We start from the raw sequence: 27,179 nt of genomic DNA, 5'->3' as shown, positions 1-27,179 counted from the left end.
GGGCCATAGGGGGGCCATTCCAGAGGGCAGAAGAGAGAGATGGAAGAATGTCTACCCACACAGACGCACACATGCACTTCATGCAAAGTTCTTTGCTTTTTTGATTACATTAATATTAATGTTTGAATAATTTATGATATAAAGTTGTGATGTACATTGACGCATGCAGTTGCACGAGGGCCTCTATTTTGTTTTCTTCTACTTTTTTTCCATGCCAGAACAGCAGACATGGGCACACACAACCATTATTTCCTCTGAATGATTGATCTTCTCGCTCGCAGCCTGGAATCTCTACGCAAATTAACTTGTAAACCCTAGCTCTAATTCTGTCTTTAATTTTTTAATTTTTTTTATTATAGCAAATTTCATGAACACATAAAAGTATTTAGCTTCACAACATCAAATCATAAAAATATGCATGCGCAGACACTGAAATTGAAATTATTATTTTTAAAGAGGCAGAGAGAGATCATACCTTAAGACAATAGAATTAAGCTTCCGCAGTCCAATTTTGACTTTGGTTTTGTGATTCGAACTGGCCAGATCCATATGATACAGGGAATAATGTATATACGCACACATGCGCCAAAATCTACTGAATAAATAGCTAAGCCATTTTCTGCAGATTTGCTATTAATTGCAGATTTTTTGTTTGCATAACGCATGCATCTTTCAGATTTGTTGCTCTCAAGTGAATCAAATTAACAAATTGGCCGATTTCATGCTTACTATATATTACAAATGTTAGTAGGTAGTGCGATTACATATAGTGAAAATTTTGTGAGACCTTGTTCTTTATAGGAAGCTTCTTTAAACCCTATCGAGAAGTAAATATTTTCTTCCTTATCATGCAAGTATGAGTTTTTATATTCATACTAATAGCAGTGTGCATATACATAGAAGTTTTTCTTCTTGCATATATATCATGAAACGGTGACTTATATATAAGGAAAGCGACAAACAGTATCCAATCAAGAAGCATTTTAATTTGTGTATTTGGATGAAATGATTTAAAAGAAAGTAAATGTGAAAAAAGAAGTTTGAAAAAGAAAAAGTGAAATTGTAAAGTCAAAATTACAACGGACGGTTTAAAGTGTCAAGTGTCAACTACGTATGCCAATGTGACTGGAAAGCGTCTTGAGACTCACAATCTCATTTCCCAACTCAAATATAAAAATAAAAAATAATTTGTGCAGCTGCAGAAGTACACGGGTCCTCAAAAGACCAAAGGATACAGAAGAAAGAGAGAGAGAGAGAGTAAAATGATGTGTGTTTGTTTTGTAGTTCTTGACGTCTTTATCCCAAACCACAAAACAAAACCCATTCCCATTCCCATATGATGATTGTGTGCACGTGTGGTAGGTCTATCCACGTGCACCTGTTTTATTCGCTGAATCCTGAATTGATTGATTTGGTTCTTTGCTTGCTTCTCTTTCTCTCCCTCTCCCACCCTCCTCCTGCCTGCCTGCCCGCCTGAACTTCTGATATTTTTTTTTCACCCCCCCACCTCTTTTTTTTCTTCTGTCTCTTTGCAAGCTGTCACCTCGTTCACCCACCACATACCACATACTTCTCACTTCTTTTACCTCGTTACTGCTTTACTTCTGGGTTAATGCCAATAATTGTTTTTAACCTTGCATTTGTTACTCCGGAGAAGCGAATATAATAATATCATAGTAAGATCGTATGGTATAATTTGTTCACGCATTATAAAATGGACGGACAACATGATTGATATATCTCACTTTTAGAGTATTAGTGTTAAAAAATATATCCACTTGAAATATAACATGTTCATTAGTTATACCACATGATTATACTATAGCACCGTACTAAGTTAGCGTTGATAAATATGTGAGGACTAGAAGAAGCCATAAGTTGCTCATTAATTGCCACAATTCTGTGAATTCTGTCGTCAACAATAACAAATGTGTTTGGACAAGTCACGTATCTTTCTGTTTTTGGTACATGCATAAAAGGATTAGGGCTTGGTACATACCTCCTGTTTGGCTATCTTAATTAGTTTGAATTTGCTTCATTTTTCAACGAGGGAAATCGGATGCCAACGTAATTAACTCCTTTAATATGTGCTAAAGAGCATCTTCAAGGAAGATGTCAAATACCAAACACCAAATTTAAATTTGATGGCTGATGTGGCAATTTGACATTTACACGTTTTATACTTCACTTGATATGTCAAATAAATAATATTAGAATACAAATCATTTAAGATAAAGAAGAAAAAATAATAATAAATGGAAGTAATAATCATTGTCTTTAAAAATAATAAAATATTCATTTGACATCTTGCTTTTGGGATGTCAAAAGTAATTGAACCTTCAATTTCATTCCACATCACTTTGACAATTTAGTTGGAGTGATGTGTAATATTATTTATAGTATTACTTTCATTTATTTTTTTCCTTTTTTATCTGAAATGATTTAACTGTTACAATAATTATTTATTTAACATATCGGGTGGAGTGTTAGTGTAAATGTCAAATTACCACATCAAATACTATTAATATTCCTTTATGGTGAGTGAGTGATTAGGCGAAAAGCAAGCTACCCTATTGGGATCACAACACGTGTCTTTCCCCTAGGAGCAAGATCACCTAACGAAACTTGATTATTTCTCATTCTACCCAACAAAGAGATTCAATCGTTCCTATGAATTTGGAACCCACCATTGTCTGGTGGATTCTATGTAATATACGCACATGACATGGGGTTCATTAATAACTCACCAACCAACGAGTAATGCTATAGAGATGGGTACACAATGTAGTATAAAATGTGATAAGTCTAGCATTTTCTTTGACGAAAACAAACGCTTGCCAAATCATACATATAACTTCACATTGTTAAGAAAAAAAATATAGTTTAATCAAATGCAATTATGGTTTAACGGATAATTAATCATGATATATAGTTAGTTTCTAGTTTCTAGATACTAGAAAGGACGAGAATTGAAGTCCTTTGGGTTGCAGAGAAGAAGTCACGCGTGCTGATCTATGGCCATGGACGTACCTGCGCTGATATAAACTCGAGCTTCCTTTTCTACCCTATTTCAATAAACTTTCGGCTACTTAAATGCCCATAATAAAAGCCTAACTACTACATTGTTTCAGAAAAGAAAGAAAATAAATTTGTACTGCATGCAAACTCGTGCGTTCCTTTCTCTTTAATTTGTACGTGCATCGATCTCTGCTGCCCTAGACAGACAAATCTGTGAAGCTATAAAACTTAGATATCAAAGCTGCCAGCTCGATCTTTATTAAGAAATTAATATTGTTAGTTAATGATGAAAACTGATGATCAAACAGAAGAATTAATGCATTATATGTGGTTTTGCAAGTTCCAACTTCCATATCCAAGCAACAATTTGGAAAAAGATTCTGAGAAAACTTTAGGTAGCTAGGTTGGCTCCACAGCAGAAGGGTGCGCACCCCCACCCCATGTGTGAAAGGGGTTCCCCCATAGCCAATTTGTTGTGAGTGATGCATAATTGCTTGTCTTTGCTGTTGTTTCTTTCATTCGACCTTTCCCTCCCACTTTGTCATCATATTTTAAATAAATTATTTATATATGTTGCATGTATATATATCCTATGTATGTCAATATATCTAGATATATAATTCTTCTCAATACTATCATAATCTCTAGAGAGAAAGAGTAGCTGAGTTCTTGCATTGAAGAAAAACTTGTGTGAAACGAGAATGCGTTGAGCGTCCAAGCAAATACAAGTGGGTGAGTTGAGTTGAGAGGGCAGATTAGGTAAGCTTATTAGGGTTTCTTATTTGTGGGAATGGGTGCCCAAAACCCACGTGATCGAGTGGCTGCTTGGGTACAGGGAGGATGAAATTTGTGGCGTGGGGCTTTTCTCTTCCCCCACACAACACCAGAGGCAGACAGGAGGGGGCTGGGGCTGGGTTGTCTAGTGTTTGTGGTGTAGTTATATGCATTAACAAACAACAATGGAATTATGGAAACGAGATATACGCCCATTTGCATGTTACCCCCTCGTGGGTGTATCGTAATCGTCCTTGGTACCTTTGTGGAATAAATATATACATTACACACATTGACAAGTACCACACACTTAGCTCCTGTCCTAGTGAATGATCCATCCATATCATCCATCACCCCCCAAACCAAACCCCCCTTTCCCTTACCCACATTGCCCAACCATCACTTCATTTCGTTACAAATTCTTTTAATTTCATTCACAAAAACGATCATCTAATAGTAATAGTATACAAACTTGTTTGTTCTTCGTTGTATTGTTAGGTACGCATTGAGTAGTATTGGATCTACACTGCCATGTTACGCAGTGAAAAAAGTAGTTAGGATTAAGATAAGTTACGGGTTCAATATGAAATGCTAATTAATCTCATATGGTTTGTGACTCTTTATTTTTAAAATCAAAAGAAAGAAGGAGAGAGAAAAAGAAGCTTAAGAAACGCATATATATATCAAACTGTGGGTAGTGTATTATTAATCATGATTCTATTTGATCAATTATATGTGTATATATATACACACACATATGCTTTGGGGTAATATACTAAGAGTTCGGGGAATTCTTCAATCAATTTAGCCATTGAGTAGTGCGTTGACGACAAGAGTACTCCACGAACACAATAGTCAAAATGACATAAAATACATGAATATAGTATTAAACAAACAAATCCACAACATGCCCATGAAAATGTGAAATAAAAAAAGCACACTTCTCTCTCTCTCTCTCTCTCTCTCTCTCTCTCTCTCATTTTTCTAATGTTTCATTCATGCATGATGAACCAATATCATCGAAGCTAGCATGTTAGTGGTGTGAAAGTAATACTAATTAGGTAATCAAGTAGATCTGATATCCTATTATTCCTAAATCCATTTGCATAATTCAACCTAATGACATTGATTTTATAAATACTATAAATTTATTTTTATTCCTTCCTCAAGATTGCTAGCATGTGTTTGGATGCCTCCTAACCTACCAACTCACATGCTCCACACCAATTAACATTTAATTAGGCACATAATTATAAGTTTAATTAGCTACCCGATTCTAATCAAACCACTGGGATGCATCCACTGTATGACTGTGGATCCACAGATCATGATCTTTTTTCCCTTGCAATAATCTTCTTTGTTTATTTCACGATTACCCAACCAGTTGGTGGTGCCAGAAATGTTAGATCTTGGATGACTAAAATTCTTAATAAAATTAAGCCATGATTTCTAATAAGTTAAATTTGACTAGCGACTAATAACTAGCTAGCTATAAGTCTAAGTCTAAAAACCTAGTCACGAATTTGACTGACTCAAAAATTCAAAGGTAGAGACAACCAACCCTCTCCCCAAATTTAGCTGATGATCTGACTACAAATTGTACAATCCAATAGCCTCTTAATAATAGTTTTGACCCAAAAAGAAATAGAGAAAATCTGATTACTTATAATGAAATGATAGAGAAGTTACCTTTTTTTTCTTTTATCCAACTTTATAAGCACGTTCTTTTCTTTCTTTTTCTTCCCTTTGGGTATGTAGGTCAAAGTACATGTATTCAAGCACTGAGGTTAAGGTTCGATTATCCATCATTTTGTTGCTATGTGTGGAAATACTGGCCCATGGCCCTAATCATTCAGCGAAGGTGACATCCACTTCAAATAAGTTATGACCATCACGGGTGATTACCAATCCACCTATATAAGAACACGACGTGACGGTCACGGATCATTTATGAAACTTACTTTGTTCCGAAATTGTTAGATTGTAATTTGAATTTATGGGAACATCTTAAATCCAGCAATCTTGTCATAAAAGAGAGGGAATTAAGTGGAACAAAACCAAAAGTGGTTTTGGATATAGATGGATGTAGTACTACTCAATTATTGGAAGAGACAAAACCTGGACTAAATAAGGTGCGAGCCCATTTACTACCATTAGTGGTTGGTTGGTTCCCATTACAAATATGCATCGAAGGATAATTCAGGATTTTCCTTTCTATTATCTAATTACTCCCACTTTCTATCATTGTGCCCCATTCTTCTCGCAACACAGCATGGAAATACACTAATAAAAGCCAAAATTTTGGGATTTTGATTCGATGTTCAAGCAGCAAATATATATATATATATATATATATATATAATATATAGCAAAGGATTCCATTTAGAAACATAATCACTAGGGGCTTTTCTTTTTCTTCTCAGAATGTTCTCTCTCCAAAAGACAGTATCATTACTGGTTTCCTTTCCACAATGTGAAGGTTAATAAAATTCGAGTTAGTCTTTATTTTGTTAAAAGAGATCACGAGTTCAAATTTCATAAACGGCATACAATCGTCTGTCGGAAGATACCTTAAAATTTCTCATCTTGGTGCAATGCACATGAATGAAACCATCTTTTTAAGGAACATTCGTATTGGATGCTAACGTTTTTCGAGTTTGGAGAAGCCCACGTCTTTAGACCCGTGGGCCAAGCATTTTCAAGGCCTACGACAGACGACACAACATGTTGTTTTCCTCTATGAAGCAATGAAACGACAATGATATTTAACACATCTGTTTATAGATATCAATTACAAATCATGCTAGTTCCTCGAGATTAATACAATTCTCATGATGAGGATTTAAGCTTATTACATGAATTTCTATAGTCTCTGCTATGGCTGGCAAGACCCTGGAGTTGATCCTGGCTGCAATCAAACACATAAATTGTTATAAACTAATATTAAAAAAACTATCTTCATGCAATCAAAATTTGTTTTAGCTTACCACACATGCATGTACATCATTGGATCCACACAAGAGCTCCCCATTCAGGGTGTCTAAAGCTTGAAACGACCCTCCTCCTTCACTCCTCTGCATCAGAAACCAAGCATTTGTGTGAATAAACATTTCTCTGGTTTCATTCAAAACCAAAAAATTAAACAGTGGGAAAAAAAAAAGGCATGCCTTGTAAAAATCGACAGCGACGAAGTTAGCCCATCGGTTGCCAGCCGCACCATAACAAGTGTAGAGCATTTTAATCAGATCCCCAGAGTTAATTGCACAGCTGACTTGCTTGATGGGAATGGAAGTAAAATAATTAACCAACACCAATGATTTAGTCTCGTCATTTAGAGGTGCTGATTCTCTTCTATTTGGACAATTTCCTGGCTTCATTCCACCATCCCCATCTGTGTTCAAAGTAAGACTCAGAAAAAGTGAAAAAGAAAAATATTTGAAGTTGGTTGATGGGTTCTTACATTGGTTTTCAACCATGTAGTTCCATTGGTATGCAATCCCTTCAGATTGTTCCTTGGCACTTTTTGAAGTAAATACAAGTAGTCTTTGGTTCTTAGCAACCATGTCACTAACCAGTGGCCAGTCCTGACCATTTTTGGGCATGCTTGTCACTGGAAACCAGTATTTCATCAACCCAGAAGCTTTGAAGACATTTGTCAATCCATTTGGAGCTTCAACATAGTCCTCTAATATCAATGTGACAATTTCTGCTGGGTTGGCTGATAAAAATGCTTCAATCTCCATGAGGGTATCTATAGCTGGTTCCTATTAATTAAGTAGCAACTTTCTTAATCCAAAAAAAAAAAATGTTACATAAAAGAATGAAATGAAATGGGGCAACTGGCTTACAAATGCAGTAATGTCATGGCATTTTCCGTTGAAAGAGTGGCACAACCACACATCTCCTTTAAAATCATACGTATCGAGCATTAAGGCTCGAACCCCGTTCTGTAAATTGTCAATGAAGATGACACACAAAATGATGGTCGGAAAGTTTAGTGAAACAAGTCATGTTATAAATTAAGCAGCAAATGAAATAGAATTGAGAAAGGCACAAGGAAAATATACATTTAGCTGCTGAGTGATAGTATCTTCTTGATTTGTGAAGGTAACGCGAGGAATTCCAGTATGAGAAGGCTCTCCCTCAATAGCAAAAGCATTGTGGGTTGTCAAAAACGCATACTTGTTGAATGGCAGAGAATTGTTCTGTTGCATTGCAGCAAATAACAAAAACAACAAATAAATCAAAATTAAAAACACTTATTGGGCCTAAATGGGCCCATGTGAAGGCCCAAATAAATGTTCTGAAGCCCAATGAATGGGTTTGGTGGGGCCATTGTGTTCTGTTCAATTGTTGTGACATCCGAAGGAGCCGGCAAAAGTCATGCTTGGATTGGATGGATTCCATGTCCCCCAAAAATCTCTGTTTTTTTCCTTTCATGGTATTGTAATGCAAAGTTGGAAACTTCACCAAGTCTCTGTATGGAGTGTGTATGAGAGAGAAATAGAGACTAAGTTGGACGTACCAAAAGCTTGAATTGGTCTGTAATGGTTGATCTTATACATCTAGAGCCGGAAAAGGCTTCTGGGCAAGAGAAGCAGAAAAGCCCTGCCTCACAATCTCCGTCTGATGAGCATTGTTCTAAAAGCTACACATTCAAACCACAAGAACATAGAGCTTTACTCTTTCTTTTTCCTGTCACAAACATTCATTCATAATGAAAAAGTGTAGGCAGGCACAAACCTTGCACTGTCCATTGGAGCAAGCTGTGGCAAAGCTGAAAACCGCTGCACTAGCTATGATCATCAAAAGCAAGTTCTGCCGAGTCTTCATATTTGTAAAACAAGAAAAAGAAGAAGAAAGGAAATAATATATCTGTTTGTTGGGTTTTGGTGAGCAGCTTGGGTTTCTCAGTTTCGGCTGAGAAAACGAAGAGCTCGGCAGAACTCTTGACTAGTAATTAAAACTGAGGCTGGAGATACATAATTATATGGATTGGATTTGGATATAAATGCTGAAATCCAAATGATTAAAATGGGAACTTGGCTGTATATGATTATATCAAATCACAATTCACAACAAAGACGTTGGTGAGACGAAGATGAAAATAGATTAAAAATTCTGGTTTGGCCAAAATCAGTCGAACCGTAACGGAACATTTAACTTTCGCTCCCATAATTCATTAGTTTGACACGTCACTCAAACTCTCTCGTGAAAAATTGACTCATGGCTAAGGAGAAAAAAGAAAAGAGTGCTGTTATTTTCATCACTCGTCCTATTTTTTCATTCATTTTATATTCAAAAATTTAAAGATAATTTTACTTTTTTGTAAAATGACTTTTAAGAACTTAGGGAAAAAACCTCAACTCATATACCCACCTATTTTACCGTTTGACAAAAAGAAAAAAAGAAGAAGGAAAGCGTACAACTCGTGAAATTGATCCAGTCCGTCAAACACAACTTGATCATCTCCATATGTCTCAAACTAATGATTACTTGAATTAATAATTAAAGAGTATTTTAAGAATAATAGTGGGTGGAAACATATGATTGTGTTTTTTCAAATTTACATGGTGAGTGAGAAGATAAGGTGAGTGAAGAAATATAACAGGATGGTGGAAATAACAGCACTCAAGGAAAAAAAAAAACGAAAAATGGAAATGTAGGATAAGGAAACTAATCCATGTTAATCAGCAGTTAACATATATGTTTGACCATATATGGTAATGCAAATATATTTTTAGACCATATATTAATATATATACGAGGATATACTTAGCATCCTTCCTTCCCATCCCATTACAATCAATTACATGACTATCGGCATCCATCTAAATTCTAATACAATTCAACTGACCAAGATTAATGTTCTTTAGAAATTAACAAAAGGCCTAGAAAGAAATAATCCTGGGCCGATCCACAAAAAACCGAGTCCATAGCTCAGGTGCAAGAGGTTTGAATGTTCGGCAGCAATCCAAAATAACAAAATATTAGAGCCCAAACCGAGCCCATCGTTGACCCAATTTTTGGCATGTAATATATTTTTTTATATTTATATATAAACGATACTCTAAATTACTGTAAGTTAATTTAGTATAGTCTATGCGTAAGGTATTCAAACTTAAGTGTAGAGAGACGAGCTCATTGTTCTAGCCAACTGGTTTAACCAACTGTTAATAGTCATGATATATTTATTTAAGAAGAAGAATCATGAATTGAATTAGGGGATGGTTCTTCTTTAAAAAAATAAGAATTAACTTTAAAGGATAGTTGATAAACATAACTACAGAATAGCACCAAAACATAATTAAATTGGCCCAAAGCAAAGCAAAACAAAAGAACCCATAACGTTACAAATCCCAACCCAAGTAAACTTTTCACAAGTAAATGTCATATAGAATAGAATAGATTATGGATATATCATTCGTCTTGAGAGAAGAATCGGTTGATGGTAGGCATGATCTCAGGCGGGCGGGTGCGGAGGAACTTGCGCAGCCCATGCTCTGCATACTTCTCTCCCTCTTCCTTATTTTCCAGCACTCCCATTCCACGCCTAGCTTTGTCGATTCTGCAAGTTCATTAAATTAATTCCTTAATCACACGTTTAATTTAATTAGGACCCTTTAATTATACATACATATAATAATAAGTATATTTTGTACCTGACATCTGGGTTGAGGAACACGTTCCTTGTAAGCTGAAATGCACACAAGCTTGTCACAAATGTCATCGCAGCCATTAGAGGGTATACCTAAACAAAACAAAATCCCACACATGAAATTTTTTCATTTATAAATTATTTTATTTTTTGACGGGTTCACTGTCCTAACCAACCGAGTCTAAACAAACAAACAAAAGCCGAACCAAAGCTTGCTCACCTCAGGCTTAATCCAGCGCCCCATCAGAAATAAAGATCTCCTTGTCTAGCTTTGTTGCTCTAATGAGAATGATATGATCGCCAACCAACAGACAGAGAAACAGGCTATCTTCTTGCTTTTTACTGTTACATTGGAATTCTATGTGCGCCTAGTATATATAGTGTCGTGTGGACTTGGGGTCACCAACAAGGAAGGGGAACTAGATGGAAAGTCTATCCTACTTACTGTGGGCTGCATCGATTTTGACCACCTAAAACCAGCGGCTCAGCCTCTGGATTTCTAAAACGCGTAACTTTTCAATGGCCATTTGGCAATAGCCTTTGCCTGTGGGTTGACAATTTAAGTCTTTGATCCTATCACTAGAATGTTCTTCTGCGGTGGCAATCAAATATTTGCAGAACATAAACTTAAAAGAATAATATTAATTCCTTGACAGATGAAAGTTAAAAGTAAAGGTGAATCATTTTATTAGTCCCTGAACTTAGACATGATTTGTATTTGAGTCTCTCAATTTTCAAAATCGTTCTCGTGGTCTTTTAACTTCAACCGTTAGACAAATGGTTGCCATCAATTTTGTTAAATGTAAGGACAAAATAGTATTTTTGTATCAAAATTGATTAAAATATAAATTAAAAATTAAAATTAAATTCTCTCTCCCCCCCTCTATCCCGATTTCTACTTCCCCAAACTTGATTTTTTTTGGTTGGTTTTTTATTTGATTTTCTTTTATTATTATTTTGAAGATATGATTTTTTATTCATTTTTTTGGTTTTAATTTAAAAACACTATTTTGCCTTTGCATTTGAGAAAAAGTTAACAAAATTGATGACAATACCATTTGTCTAGCGAAAGTGAAGTTATAGGACCATGGAACGATTTTCGAAATTGAGAAACTCAAATACAGATTGGGTCCAAATTCAAGGACTAATAATACGATTAACCATAAAAATAAAAATATGGGCCTAGAGTATACCAGAAAAATAAAAAAAAACTATTCTAGGCCTAGATGCCCCAGCCCAATCTTCATAAAGATATCACCAATTAAGAAATATGAGAATCTAGATTATAATGAATCGGCCCTTAATAGTTATCCGATTAATTGCAGAGTTATTATCGGATGGATGAATTGAACCCCTCAACATAGCCCCATCATTAAGAAGCACTTGGGCTGTTCTTGTTTTCAGCTAACAAATTAGCGATAAAACTGAATAGATGCATTTGATTTATGACCTAATGCTATAAATTATGCTTTTTGCACGACCAATTGATGCTTATATCTAACCTAAATTACTAGATCATCAATAGTTTGGCTATGAATCCCTTCTCAAATTGAATGATTCATGGAAATGAGTGGAAAAATACTGCAGCCAAAAAGAGAGACATTTTACTGTTGAAGCAAATCCAATTCAAGTCTGTTAAATGCAAAGCAGTTGAGTGGCCTTTCTAGCAGAAAGGGACTCAGTACTTGTCCCTACTTCGGTGTTTTGCTTATTTTCAAACTCATGCTTCTGACTTAAACCCTTGGAGACGAGCAAGATTTCAGACAAGACATAAAATATTCTAATGGCACACATGCTAAAATGATTACTATGGATGGGTCGAGCTTACCATGCAGAAGCAACCAGCTTGTATAATAATATAGTGGGATTTTATATATTAAATCAAAATTATAACATGTCTGGTTTGATTAAATATTTTTTGTAACATATGTATGGCCAATTTCTTAGCTTCAACTTCTAACCTCATTATCTGTCACCTTCAGCTGCAATCCGGACCGTTGAGATGTTGTGCTCACTGCAGATTTTTTTACCCTGCCTGGTCTCATTAGAAGTTGCTTTAAGACATGGAAAGCTAATCAGAAGTCTCCAGATGAGAGAGACTAAGAGAATTGAAGATGTTATAAGCATCTAACAACAATTTGGTAACCCATCTATGTAGAAAGCTAACAAAATTTTCTTTCCAGAGTCTCTATCTTTATTAAATACATACACATCCATTGCCCACTAGGAAGCTCATGATCGATTTCAGAGCCTTTGTTTAACAAGCCTGTGAACCCAGCTCAACAAAATTGCTCAAGCTTACAATCCAATTTCAAGCATTGGCAAGGTTGGTAATTAGGCTTTTGAACCAGAGATGAGATTCTTTGTCTCAGCTCTCTTCTTTCTTGTCATCTTTTCATATGCAGGTAAACTCTTCCTCCTTAGAACACTTTTACTTGGAATGAAACAAAATCACTTCTCGAATTTTGTTGTTCATGCATGTTTTGTGGTTTGATGCAGATGCATTTGATCCCTTGGATCCAAATGGAAACATAACAATAAAATGGGATATCATGTCTTGGACACCAGATGGCTATGTGGTGAGTATGTTACTTATCTATAGTTGAAAGAAATTTGTTGTAAAAAGATTTAGAGGGCATATGAACTTAGTCATCACATAATAAAATGTGTATCAATGACTATGCCTCCACTGAATTGTATTTTGCAGGCAGTTGTGACTCTGAACAACTTTCAAATGTATCGGCACATCATGAGCCCGGGGTGGACTTTAGGATGGACATGGGCTAGAAGAGAAGTGATATGGTCTGCGGTGGGAGCTCAAGCCACGGAGCAAGGTGACTGCTCTAGGTTCAAAGGGAACATACCTCATTGCTGCAAGAGAAACCCCACATTTGTGGACTTGCTTCCTAGTGTTCCTTACAACCAGCAATTCACAAATTGTTGCAAAGGTGGAGTGCTAGGTGCATGGGGCCAAGACCCCTCAGCTGCTGTCTCCGCCTTCCAGCTCAGTGTTGGATCAGCTGGCACTTCAAACAGGACAGTGAAGCTTCCCAGGAACTTCACTTTGCTAGGCCCAGGACCAGGACACACCTGTGGCAGGGCAAGAGTTGTGCCTCCCACAATTTTCTTGACACCTGATCGACGCCGAAAGACTCAGGCGTTGAGTAAGTTCCTCTGCCTGCTAGCTGACATGATGATCTAGAGATTAATAAAGTTCTTCATTCTAATATTTGATTTGATATATAAGTACACTCTGTTTAACTTAACATCATCATGTTTTTATGCAGTGACCTGGAATGTGACCTGCACTTACTCACAAATTCTGGCCAGAAAATACCCAAGCTGTTGTGTATCTCTCTCATCTTTCTACAATGACACAGTTGTTCCTTGTCCACCCTGTACTTGTGGTTGCCAAACCAAGGACAATTGTGTCAAGTAAGTCATGACCCTTTTGGACATTTTCAAAATATAGTCTAAAGTAACTTACATAATTTGTGCAGAGACGTATGCATAAATAATAACATGATCCATGTTGATTTTGTTACAGAAGTGACTCCAAAATTCTGAGCATGGTGGGAGTTAACACTCCGAAGAAAGACAATAAGCCGCTGCTGCAGTGCACAAGGCACATGTGCCCGGTTAGAGTGCACTGGCATGTGCAGCGTAACTATAAGGATTATTGGCGAGTGAAGGTTTCGATCACAAACTTCAACTATCGGATGAACTACACGCTTTGGACTCTGGTTGTTCAGCATCCTAATCTCAACAATGTCACACAAGTGTTCAGCTTTGATTACAAGCCTCTTGTTCCTTACGAGTCTATAAGTGAGTTCCAAACAATCTCCTCTTCCACATTGTTCTCATAGTCAGGGGCTAACATAGCTGTCATGTTATTTTATATGCAGATGACACTGGTATGTTCTATGGCTTGAAATTCTTCAACGACCAATTAATGGAAGCCGGGCCATTTGGGAATGTTCAGTCGGAGATGCTGCTTCGAAAGGACAAGAACACATTCACTTTGAAAGAAGGGTGGGCATTTCCTCACAAAGTCTACTTCAATGGTGATGAGTGCCAGTTGCCCCCTCCTGATGCCTACCCCTTTCTGCCCAACTCTGCCTATCAAAATCTACTTTCCTTCTCAACATTCATTTCATCATTCATTTTCTTCTTGATAGCCATTTGGTGATTTGGCTGCATAGATTTCGGAATTGTGGCAATATGGCTAATAAGTTTTTTGAAGCAAAGGTCTAAAGGATATTTTGCACATAGAAATGAAGCATAGGCACTAAAATTCCAAGGGCTCTTTCTTTGACGAACTAAACTTGACTTACTCATATGTATCTCGTGAATAGAATGAGTCTGGTATTTGAGTTTCTATGTTCTATCATCATCAGGAATATAGTATCATGTAAGTAGATCTTTGTTTTTTTGAGAGATGCAAGTAGATCTATTAAATTTTGTTTTGTGCTGCAATTTGAATTTAAATTAATGCTGGTGATATTTTTGTACACAGCCGGCAACTTGAAAATCAATTCCAATCTCGAAAAATTATATATGCATTTGCACTCAACAAGTTAATGCTTACAACTAACCTTCTCAACAGCGAAGGCATTAGAGAATGACTATTATGTGCTTCAAAGTAAAACTATATCAGTCAATGCTTGTCAAATGGCATCTTCAATTTAATGCAGAACTGCCATGATTTGATTGAATCAATCCGGTCATATGAGATGTCAGAACGAAAAAAAACTGTAAGATCGATACTATGATCAGATTCAATAGGTAGTTAATCATTCTTATTGATTTACAATCACGATTACAATACCCTGGTCACTCTACAAGTGAAAGGGGTTGACTACATGAATATACACAACACAATAGCCAGAAGTAACCCACTCTTATGTAGTATCAAGAAACAAAAATGGACACCAGCAGCATACTTGAATCCATCTAACTTCATGGTGGAAGCATTTCACCAAAACGCATGGAAAATTTTGAGTGGCTTCCATAAATTTTGAGGTCAACTAAGCTCTTTGAAAATCTAAGATTTGAACGCTTGCAAGCTCAGGTTAAGCATGAACATACATGAGTGCAGCGGTTGATAGAGAAGTCATGATTAGAGTAAGCAGAGAGGTATACTGTCGGAATCCAGAATTTGGCAACCATGGATAGGCATCAGGAGGTGGCATGACACAGTTATCGCCATTGAAATAGATCCTTCGAGGGAAAGCCCAACCCTTATCAAATGTGAAAGTTGCTTGATCCTTCCGGAAAAGCAGCTCTGACTGTACGTTACCAAGAGGCCCAGCTTGCATCAGGAAATCGTTGTAGAACTTAAGTCCCCATAGCATGGCTGTATCATCTGTTTGAAAGAAAACCAGATTACACATTCCCAACTTTCAATGTGCACGCATAATAATGAAGATTAACATATGCAGGTCTTTTAGAAATCTTGGAAAACTTGAAGTACAGGTCAAATCACATAATAACACTACGATTAAAGAACATATGAAAAAATAATAACTAATAAGTCAGGATTAGCATACTTATTGTCGCATAAGGAGTTAATGACTTGTAGTTAAAGCTGAAAATCTGGGTCAGATTGTCAAAGTTTGGGTGTTGGACAACTAAATTCCAATCCGAGTAATTCATCCTGTAATTGAAGTTTGTAACTGTAACTTTCACTCGCCAATATTCCTTGTAGTTTAGCTTGACATGCCAGTGAACTCGGATTGGGCACATATGGTTAGTGCATCGAACCAGAGGCATGTAGCTATTCTTGCTAGAGGCTGAGACAACTGAAGCCAAATAGGGAGAATCTGGCCTGCAAATTCACAGAGAACATAAATGTCTTATAGAAAAATAAGAAACATTCCATCTTAAAATCAGGAAAAGGAAGTTTAAAAAGGTGATTCTGGAAGAGAGCTCACTCTACACAGCTTCCTGGATGAGTTGCATTACTTTGGCAGCCACATGAACATGCTGGGCAGGGCACTACCGTGTCATTGTAGAAGGATGAGAGTGAGACACAGCAAGTGGGAGTTTTCTGAGCCAGGAATTGCGAATATGTGCACGTAACATTCCATGTCACTGTCATGAACAAGAGGTAAGATTAAACTGATGTTTTCTTAGCACAAACACATGTCTTTAAAAACATTCATAATATTATTATAACTTACTCATAGCTTGAGTGACTCTCCGTTTATCTGGAGTGACAAATTTAGTAGGTTTGACGACATTTGCGCGACCACAAGTATACCCAGGCCCTGGTGCATTCAGAGTGAAATTTTTAGGAACTCTGACCGTCTTGTTAGTGGTTCCTGCTTGACCAACACTTAGTTGAAAAGACCCCACAGCATTGGCTGGATCCTGCACCCATGAAGTAAGTACTCCTCCTTTGCAACAATTTGTAATTTGTTGATTGTAAGGAGTTCCTGGCAATAAATCAACAACAGTTGGGTTCCTTTTACAGCAGTGGGGGATTGTTGTTTTAAATTTTGAACAATCCCCTTGCTCTGTGGCTTGTCCTCCCACCATGTTCCATATAACCTCCTTCTTTGCCCATGTCCATCCCAGTGACCAGCCTGGTGCTTGAATGTGCCGATATTTCTGGAAGTTATTGATGGTAACAACAGCCTGTTTATTCAAAGAGAATGTTGATTAGATATTTACCTTATTAAACTATTCTTAAGTGGAAGGTAAAATGAATCCATGCTAAAATGGTGCTTTCACAACTAACAGAGATTTAATTTACTCAACCAAAAGAGAAACATGTAGATTTAAGCTCACCTTTTATGTAGAGGACCTCACCCTAAGTTTAATTGCCGAATATCCCCAGTAGGAATGTACATTGCAAGTGACAAACATACCAAAAAACCCCAATCCTACTCTATGGAAAAAAATATCTGAATCAGAGTAACTATGTAGGCTATGAAAGATTCACTAAACTTTCTTACGCTCATGCCAAGGCTGAGTGCACTCTAATCTGTGCAAGCAAGAAGCCAAATGGAAGTATGAAGTTCAGATGTTGTTCAGGTTAGGCAACTAACGTTTGAAGAACTTGATAAGCAGCTCTTGTTATTCCTTGGAATTCAGAACCATTTTTCTGTATTATCTATGTTCATTGTATGTTTATTTCTTTCCTTGAAGGCAACCACATTAGAAAAGCCGTGCAATTAACGTAAAAAATGAATAAATAAACACTTCTCGACTATCACAGGCTCAAAATTCAAATAACACTTACAACATAGCCATCAGGAGACCAGCTTATAATATCCCATTTGATTGTGATATTTCCATTGGGGTCAAGCGGATCATATGCTTCTGTTAAGAAATAAGCAAAACAATGAACACTGTGATGAGCTGAATCAATAGAGATTATGTAAAAATCGTAAATTTGGAGTCTTGTTCTCATTTTCCTTGTAATAGAAAGTATTTGATAGCTGAATTAGTTCAACTGATTAAATTTTCTTTCTTCAGTATCTCATCTGTTAAAACTAACAAGTTCGAATTCTTTGTGAAAGAAAAAAAGAGTTCGAATTCCAAAACAGAACTCAAAAATGGAAAAACAAGAGCTAAGGTCCATATTTTCCATCAAAACTCATTTGCATCAACATCAGAGAATTAAACGTTCTGATATTAAACAAAAATTGATTTCCTCATTTGTCAAACTCAAAACCAAAACCCAAAACCCAAAACCCAAAAGTTGCCAAAACCTCACAAACATTTCTCCAATCAAACAGTCAACTACAAGTCTACACCTTCAAGGAACAGAATCCAACTAATATGAGACACTCAGACACATTAGGCCACTATAGACTTAAAAAGGAATAAACCCATGAATATAATCAAATTCCAAGAAAAAAAAAATACTAACTTTAGAAAGATTGAATGAGAAAGAGGAAGACTGATGATACCTGTAGCAGTGAAGGTGGTACAAGCAAGTCCAAAGAGAAGCAAAATGGTGAAACTGATCAATTTTGAGACTGATCGAATCATGGGTAGGAACAGAGGCCCCATTTTCTGTTAAAAGATTGTGTTCTGGTCCGAATGTCTGAGTTTTATTTCTTGGGTGGCGAAAAGTTTCTTTCTTTTTGGTCAAGAGGGTGGCACAAGTTTCGTTTTTTCACACAGAAAAAGGCGTAAAGGGTGGAGAGAGAGTGGGACGAACGCGGTAACGTGCGTGCTCCCTTGCCAGTCTGCCTGCCAAAGTCCCCCAGTTTAAAATGTAGTGAATTTAAAAATAAAACTAATATTGTATTAACGGGTTATTTATTAAAAACAAAAAACAAAAGAATACTTAAACATATTAATTGACTGTTTCAAAGTAAATGCTTGACAGTTGTGATGAACACAAATCATAATCAAACGGCTTGGCAATTGGTATTTGGGCAATTGGCAGCTTCTTGCAGACCAAAAAAGAATTTGGCATCTTCTGGTAGTTACTAATGGTCTTGGTTCGAAGCTTGATTGTCTTTGTGGTTTGGAGTTTGTTCACACTCCAAGGTTGGTTGGCATTGACCATTAGGCTAAACTAAGTCATGTTTTCAATTGGAAAATGATGATTTGTAGCCTAGCAGCAAAAGCTTTATTGAAAAGTTTAGATGCAAAGTTACATTTCAAATGCATCTTCTGTGGGTAATACCGGATTTATTAATTTTTATTCCAAGATTTTATAAACCCTTTTTGGAGAATAGAAGACAAAGACCTTGTCCTAAATAGAACACAATTTTTATTATTTAAATGTAAATTGTACCAAATGTGTATTGGAGGGAGGTATACAGTGTACATCCAATTCATATGTCACATGTGGACGCCAATAAGCATTCCCTAAAATCTGGTCTCCAACATAAATTTGTAATGCATGAACTGGCTACACGTTTTGACTCTTTTAGTTTTGCAACCTTTCCTGATTCTCAAAAGCTTCACCAGTCCCAGCCATCATCACTACCATTCAATATTACTGAATATACTATTTTATAGATCAATCAAGAAGGATTATTTTTTATTATTCTTATATGCTTGACTCGTGTGGAACATATATTTCATCGACCAATAAGAACGTAACACGTGAAAAAGGAATATTTTTAAGTTAAACTAATTACCATAATTAATTTCTACTTGATTAAGAAAATTATATTTGATTTAATGTAGGAATATCTTCATAAATCAAGGAACCCATCTCCACAGGAACGGACTCAGGAATCTTATCTCATAGGGTCATAGTGTAAAAGTTCAGTTTTTTTGGAGGAGCTGGGGAGGTCTTTTGGTGGTTTTGGGGTGGGTGGGGTGGTTGGTTGGTGTTGGAGATTGGGAATTTGGGTTTGAGGGTTTAGGAATAGTGGTTTTGGATTGGAGATGAGGAAGTCGAGAGAGTTCTCTTGAATCTGTTTTTTATTTTTTTTTATTTTTAAATATTTATTTATTTATAAAGACTTGGACCAAAATGACGTCGTTTTGTATGGTTTTAAAAAAATAAAAAAAAATAAAAAATAAAAAATAGTCGTTTTGGCGTGTTGAAAAAAAAATGCTGGGCCAAAACGACACCGTTTTGGCCAACATGTTTAAAAAAAAAAAAAACTGTGGCATGAATGATGGATTTGCCTAAGCCCCCGGTCCTTTTACAACATCTTGTTTTGCTTGAGAATGGAGATCTAAGGCACAAACAAAGGGCGCATGTCAGTAATCTGTATTATGTTTGTTCTGCAAAGTAGATAGCCAACAAAAGAAAGAAAACAAAGAGGAAATGTTCTTATCTTTTTATTTCTCTGGTTTATTGTCTAATCCCCAGTGAAGTCGCCAATTTATGTAAGGGCTTTTTCATTCCGGCAGCTACTGATGGGCCTAGGCTGCTGTAAAAAGCTAAATGTATGAAATTGTCTCTTGAGTCTGAGTTCAAGGATCATACTCTAAGAGTGTTTCGAAAGGGTAGCTGAGCCTTAGGAAACACTTTGGTCTTCTTCACCACTGAAACCAACAGTCGCTTACGGATAAATTCTTGGGCTTGACATGAGAAACTTGTGGCATGGGAGCTGAGCATTCACAAGTTTAGCATGAGAAAGAGAAGGCTTGGGTTTCCTATGAGACACATAGGCTTGAAGTAAAGGGAAGAGAGAGTTTTTGGGAGAATTTGTTGAGGGGAGATAGGAAGAGATGGGGAAAAGGAATGTGGTGGGTTGAGCAAGTTTCCGGCAACTTGACGAAAGCTTCGTCAGGTTCTGTAATGGCTTGACATAGGATAAAAAGAGAAGCAATGGAAGAACATGACTTGAAATCGAAGGGTTACAAGGATGAGAGATGAAGCTTGATCTATCTAGATGTGTTTATCGGAAAGAGAAGAAGAAGATAGAAGCATGGGTGGCTTTAACAGATTTCTAGCAGCTTGATGAAAGCTTCGTTAGGCTCTTAGGTTGCTTGACAGAAGAGAAAATGGGAAGAGATGGAGGAATAAGGCTTGAAATTGAAGTGTTCTAGGGATGTGAGGTGATGCTTGCTCTCTCTGGATGTGGGTTTTGGGAGAGAGAGGAAGAAGATGGAAGAACAAAGCATGAAATTGAAGGGTTCCAGAGGGAAAAAAATTAATTTGGGGGTCTTGTGCTGTGGCACTGCTTGTGCACCTTCCGGGCGCCTGAGCCTATACCTGCACGTAAGGAGGCTGCAAAGACTTTAAAATAGCATCTCTGACGTGCTTCACCATACCAGGCTGGCTTTCTTAATCTTAATTTATTTTTTATGTGTCTCTTAGTTTTACTTTACCTTAAAAAGCTTTCTATTTTGTTCTATATATTATTTATAATATAAATTTTTTTGCATATGGCTTTATAGAAAAAAGAAAAAACTATAAATTTTATAATAGCTAACTCCTCCATGTTCTGTTTCCATGCAGTATAATCAAAATTGGTACATAGTTTTGTTGTGCTAGTTTCCTACTCTCTTTTGCAGTTGTTACGTTTACTTTTGGGATATTTCTTTCCCTCTTTCCAGGAAAGAAGGGCAAATTTAAACATAGGTTCTTTGTGCTTGGTATTTTGTAAAATCAAATACATTATATTTATATGTGTATATTGCTATATAGTAATGGATAATACTCAAAATACTCTTATCGATAAACAACAATATGAATTTCTCTTTTTTAAATACTTTAATTAGTAGTTATGTTTTAATTATGATTTACTTAGTGAATATTTAGTATTTAAATATTTAAATATATTTTATTTTTAATCAATAATATGTGAGCACTTTGTGAATAATATTTGAATTTTGTGTACATTATTGAAAATTTTGTATAAAAAAAACAAGTGTATTAAACATAAAAAATACGTACATACGTGTACAATATGAGTATTAAACATGAAAATGCTAAATTCTTTATATGGGTAATAATTCTAGAAAAGTAAAAACTCGAAAGGGGACAATAAAGACTTGTGTAATGGCCTAATAGTAATGGATAATGCTATAAACTACTCTTATCAATAAACCAAAATAAGGAAAATCAATTATTAAAAAAAAAAATCACAGTATCTATGTACAGCGTATAGCCGGCTATACTATTTATAAAAAAAGTATTAAAAAAAAGACCCTAGTAATTCTGTGCAGCTATACTCTTTTATATAAGAAAAAATAATTTGGCGTTTATCCACATAGCTATACTATTTATAAATAAATAAATAAATAAATAAAAACCGCCTAGCGAGTGCGTGTTTTTGTGAAAAGCGTATTGCCGCACGGCTAAATAGAATATTTCAAACATACAGCCAAGCGGCTATACTCTATAAATAGAATTTTTTTTTTAAAAATAGTGTGGCTGTGCTGCCTTTAATTTGTAGTTATGTTTTAATTATTATTTACTTAGTGAATAATTAGTATTTTAATATATTTTATTTTTAATCAATAACTTGTTAATAATACGTTAATTTTGTGTGTAGTATTAAAAATTTTGTAAAAAAAAAAAAACAAGTGTATTAAACATGAAAAATGCATACATACATGTACAATACGAGTATTAAACGTGAAAATGCTAAATTCTTTATACATGTAATAACTATGAAAAAGTAAAAACTCAAAAAGAGAGAATAGAGACTCGGGTAATGGCCAAATAGTAATGGATAATGCTCTAAACTACTCTTATCAATAAACAAAACTTGGGGACAAACAAGTATAAAAAAAGAAGATCACAGTGCTATTAAATGGGTATAGCCCCACGGCTATATTATATATAAACAAAGAATTAAAAAAAAGAGGACCATAGTAAAGCCGGTGGGCTATACCCTTTTTTTATTAAAAATAATAATTTGGCAGTTATACTATTTATAAATAAATAAAAGGACCCGCCTAGCGCTCAGCGCTTGTAAAGCGTATAGCCCAGCGGCTATATTTATAATTTTCTTAAAAGTATAGCCGCGCGGCTATACCCATGGAATAGCATAATCTGAATTTCTATTTTTTAATTACTTTAGTTAGAAGTTATGTTTTAATTATTATTTACATAGTGAATAATTAGTATTTAAATATTTAAATATATTTTATTTTTAATCAATAATATGTGAGTAATTTGTGAATAATACTTGAATTTTGTGTGTATCATTGAAAATTTTGTATAAAAAAAGTGTATTAAACATGAAAAATACGTATATACATGTACAATATGAGTATTAAATGTGAAAATACTAAATTCTTTATACGGGTAATAACACTAGAAAAGTAAAAACTTAAAAGGGGAGAACAGAGACTCGGGTAATGGCCTAATAATAATGGATCATGCTCTAAACTACTCTTATCGATAAACAAAAATCAAGATTCATATTTTGAAGGCCCTGTGCGGAACTTAAACTGAGGTTTTCACATAATCTGATACAAACTTACACTTTGGCATACAAATTTTTTATTTTTTAAAGTTAAATATCATCGTCAATTAGCATGCAAATCACAAATCAAATTTATAAAAAAATTGATGTTTCAATGAAACTGAAATACATATATAGATTAGGTTTTCCTTTCAGTGCTTGTTAACTATATGAAGACTTGTATATATATGAAGTATATAAATCAATCATCACCCCACAACCAAATATAATATTATATATATAAACTATCAAATATATATGAACTATTTCATTATATAATCAATCAGCGTGATGAAACAGGCGGGCCTCCGGAGAAGTTCCATTTCTAGGAATATCATTTGATTAACTCGATGCAACAACGAAATAATTTTGATAAATCATTGTATAATTAGGAGATACTTTCCTAATTCTTTACTGTATCTAATTCTTTATAAAGCCCACATGTAAACTCTTATATATACCTCCTTGTGGAGAAGAATAAATTCAACCTAATAAATTCAAACCATATTCATATTTTAGCACAACCCTTGTATTTGTGTAGGGTAGTATGAATTTTACTTTTAATCTCTTTGCTTGTCTCTTTTGGTGTATGACAGTGACGTGGAACGTGACATGCACGTTTTCACCATTCATCGCTCACAAAATGCCAACATGTTGCGTCTCTCTCTCCGCATTTTACGATAGCAACATTGTGTCGTGCCCAACTTGTTCATGTGGCTGCCCAAGTAATACAAGCAGCCCACAAATATGTGCAGAGTGAGTTTCATTACTTTATCTCACTTAATTTCTTGTAACATTTAGTGTTTTTGTGAGTATAATTTAAACATGCTTTTGTGAATTTGTAGGAGGGATGCCATGAATAGCTTCGAGCCTCTGGTTCGATGTAGTGATCATATGTGCCCAATCCGAGTTCATTGGCACATTATGATGAACTACAAGAAGTACTGGCTGGTAAAAGTTACGATAACTAACTTCCATTACAGAATGAACTATTCTGACTGGAATTTAGTTATCCAACACCCCAACTTCGATGACATGGCTCGAAGTTTCAGCTTCAACTACAAATCTCCGAGTCTGTATGGGACAATAAGTAAGTTCCTTTCACTAACATAACTAAGTTAAGACTATTAATTAATGTGTAAATTATTAATTTGGTTTTTTTTTTCTCTCAACAGATGATACTGTAGTGCTTTGGGGAATTAACTTGTTCAATGACATTCTGTTGCAATCTGGGCCAAACGGATACATACAGACAGAGTTGCTCTTCTACAAGGATCGAGCAACATTTACTTTGGAGGATGGTTGGGCATTTCCTAAGGCTATATTATTTGATGGAGATTACTGTCAAGTGCCACCTCCTGACATCTATCCAAGCTTGCCAAAAATAATTGGGAAATCAGATATATAGGATATTTGACACAAAAATTAATATAATGGCTCTCACTGGTCATGCAACTTAGATTTCTCCATTGGTGCATGTATGGTTTCCATCTGTACCAAATGAACATGAGGGCGACATAAAGCCTGTCAGTCTGACTATATATACATATGAATCACAGCCATTTTGACTTTGCATATCTAAATCCTTTTGCAATACTCAAAGACCTGCAAAGACCTGCAGAAGCATGCTTTCATATGAAACTGTGTTTTCTTCATGGTCTATCCCCTTGGGAGCATATATATACAAATACAAGAAGTGAAGTAAATATGTGTTTGTTTTTTCCTCATTTACCACTGACCACTCATCTAAAAAAAAAATAAAAAAAATACATGAGGAGCTATAATTTCCTAATCTCGAACAGATGGTCACATAACCAGGGCACTTTAACAATAGTACACAAGGGCGCTTATAGACCAACATACAAATTTCATAAAAAAAAAAGAGAGGACTAATTAGGATAATAAATAAGCCCCCCTCCCCAAGATGAAGCTTTACTAGCTTCATTTCATTCTGTATGGATATGTTGCTGTAATGATCCTCTCCAGAAGATAAACTTAAGTCAGTATTAAATCACAGTTATTAAGAGTCCCATTCTCTTGATTTAGAAGCATGAGATTCAGATCCACATATAACATTCTTACAAAGTAGAAAACAGTTCAAGCCTTTGAAAGAGATATTACTTAGCTTAGAAACTCTCATAAAATCCTCTTGCCCCTTCTTTAGCGCATTACACTGCTCAAAGAGTTCTGCATGACACTTCTTACTGCTTTGGTGATTAGATTCAAGTCTGCTAAACAAATTCCTAAGCTGTCAAACACCAAAAAAATATCAGCATGAATTTACTTGTAGGAATTTCAGCAGAAATCCTACCCTGCAGAAATGAGCTTAAAATGAAACCCATCAAAGGTTGACCTGATTTCCAGTAATGCTAGGAAGATTCCAAAAATACAACTAAAATTTTAAAATTATATACATTACAAAATGCCAATATAAATAAGCATGAGAAATTTTCTTCAATCAAATAAACTTAGAAAAGAAATAAGGCCTCAATTCAAAGCTGTATGTGGAACCATCTACTTACAGAAGTTCCTATCTTGTCTTTGAGAACTAGGTCTTCATCCACTAAACTGAAATCATCTACGTATGGAGGTTCCTATCTCGTCTTTGGGCCTGACATCTCAAGCTCCTTCAGCTGAAATCATCAGCAAAACATATGAACATAACTGTACGATATAAGCTGAAACAATTGGTAGAGGGAGACCACATAAATAAAAAGCATGCAGCAAAATTTATATAAGCAACAATCAGTATGGGACGAGGCTATGTTGTTAATAATATGTATGGGAGCTAAATCTCTGACCCGTTTAAATGAACTCACTTCATCATAAGTTGAAACATCAATTTCGCATATTAAATAATGATAAACTAAAGGACTCTTTTACAAAAGCAAATTCAGGTATAGCTCTTCAGGAAGGAGGTGGGGCCTTCCGCCAATCAAGATACCAAAACACAGACAAAATACCACCTTTTAGCCTGCACCGATCTCCTTCTCCTTTGCCTTGCACAAGTCCTCTGCTGTCTTGACAAACCTTTTAGTCAACTCATCAACCTGGAAAATGTAGTTATTTCGAAGAACCAATGAGCAATCTATCAGATTGGGTAAACAAATATTTCATTCATATATATTTTGATATATAACAATAGGAAGGTTATATATACAGAGCCTAGGAAACTATTCCCGGAAAGTAATTATGTTCCTATAATCTTGCATAATCAAATAGTTGACTTAGACTAATTAGGAATGTACAGCTCATTGACACTCCCCCTCAAGTTGGAGCATATATGTCGTCAATGCCCAACTTGCTAAGTGAGCTGTGAAATACCCTGCCTGTGACTACTTTGGTCAGGACATCTGCAAGTTGATCTTTAGATTTAACAAATGATACCTTAATGATCTTCACCTCGAGCTTCTCCTTGATGAAATGTCTATCAACTTCAACATGCTTGGTTCTATCATGTTGCACTGGATTATGTGCAATGTCTATTGCAGCTTTGTTGTCACAATTCAATTGCATGGCATGTTTGGGTTTGAACCCCAATTCCCCCAACAAATTCCTTATCCAGAGTAGCTCACATACTCCATGCGCCATATCTCGATATTCTGCTTCAGCACTTGATCTTGACACTACTTTCTGTTTTTTACTTCGCCAAGATATTAGATTGCCTCCCACAAAGGTAAAGTATCCAGATGTAGATCGCCTGTCAGTAATAGAGCCCGCCCAGTCCGCGTCAGTGTGACCCTCAACATCTAGATGACCATGTCGTGCGAACATCAATCCTTTTCCAGGAGATGACTTCAAGTATCTCAGAATTCGGTTTATCGCATCCATGTGGGCTTCACTTGATGTATGCATGAACTGACTCACCACATTTACGACATATG

General features: G+C 35.7%; 4 protein-coding genes across 4 annotated transcripts; 1 reads left to right on the top strand and 3 right to left on the bottom strand.

Moving 5' to 3' along the window:
* Positions 1–6,519: 6,519 nt before the first annotated feature.
* Positions 6,520–8,920, bottom strand: LOC103329571 (PLC-like phosphodiesterases superfamily protein). Its single transcript, XM_008232060.3, has 8 exons — positions 8,536–8,920; positions 8,318–8,440; positions 7,860–7,997; positions 7,641–7,739; positions 7,253–7,556; positions 6,960–7,183; positions 6,780–6,866; positions 6,520–6,700 (listed from the first exon to the last, which is right to left on the bottom strand). The coding sequence occupies exons 1-8, from the start codon at positions 8,623–8,625 to the stop codon at positions 6,668–6,670; spliced, it is 1,098 nt and encodes a 365-aa protein (XP_008230282.2). The 5' UTR covers positions 8,626–8,920; the 3' UTR covers positions 6,520–6,667.
* Positions 8,921–10,045: 1,125 nt separating this feature from the next.
* LOC103329570 (B12D protein) lies at positions 10,046–10,819 on the bottom strand. The gene is made up of 3 exons (XM_008232059.2): positions 10,671–10,819; positions 10,455–10,543; positions 10,046–10,360 (listed from the first exon to the last, which is right to left on the bottom strand). The coding sequence occupies exons 1-3, from the start codon at positions 10,692–10,694 to the stop codon at positions 10,213–10,215; spliced, it is 261 nt and encodes an 86-aa protein (XP_008230281.2). The 5' UTR covers positions 10,695–10,819; the 3' UTR covers positions 10,046–10,212.
* Positions 10,820–12,657: 1,838 nt separating this feature from the next.
* On the top strand, positions 12,658–15,008 carry LOC103329687 (COBRA-like protein 4). Its single transcript, XM_016793697.2, has 6 exons — positions 12,658–12,855; positions 12,950–13,029; positions 13,158–13,614; positions 13,738–13,885; positions 13,998–14,275; positions 14,356–15,008. Exons 1-6 carry the CDS (start codon positions 12,804–12,806, stop codon positions 14,637–14,639), a joined length of 1,299 nt encoding a protein of 432 aa, XP_016649183.1. The 5' UTR covers positions 12,658–12,803; the 3' UTR covers positions 14,640–15,008.
* Positions 15,009–15,193: 185 nt separating this feature from the next.
* Positions 15,194–18,648, bottom strand: LOC103329569 (protein COBRA). The gene is made up of 6 exons (XM_008232058.2): positions 18,370–18,648; positions 17,697–17,776; positions 16,633–17,089; positions 16,384–16,543; positions 16,000–16,277; positions 15,194–15,815 (listed from the first exon to the last, which is right to left on the bottom strand). Exons 1-6 carry the CDS (start codon positions 18,470–18,472, stop codon positions 15,523–15,525), a joined length of 1,371 nt encoding a protein of 456 aa, XP_008230280.2. The 5' UTR covers positions 18,473–18,648; the 3' UTR covers positions 15,194–15,522.
* Between the last annotated feature and the right edge of the window lie 8,531 nt (positions 18,649–27,179).

Source organism: Prunus mume, linkage group LG4, assembly GCF_029339155.1.
Source record: "Prunus mume cultivar Tortuosa linkage group LG4, ASM2933915v1, whole genome shotgun sequence".
NCBI lineage: Eukaryota > Viridiplantae > Streptophyta > Magnoliopsida > Rosales > Rosaceae > Prunus > Prunus mume.
The sequence above is the reverse complement of the archived record's forward strand: the minus strand, read 5'-3'. Positions and strand labels throughout refer to the sequence as shown.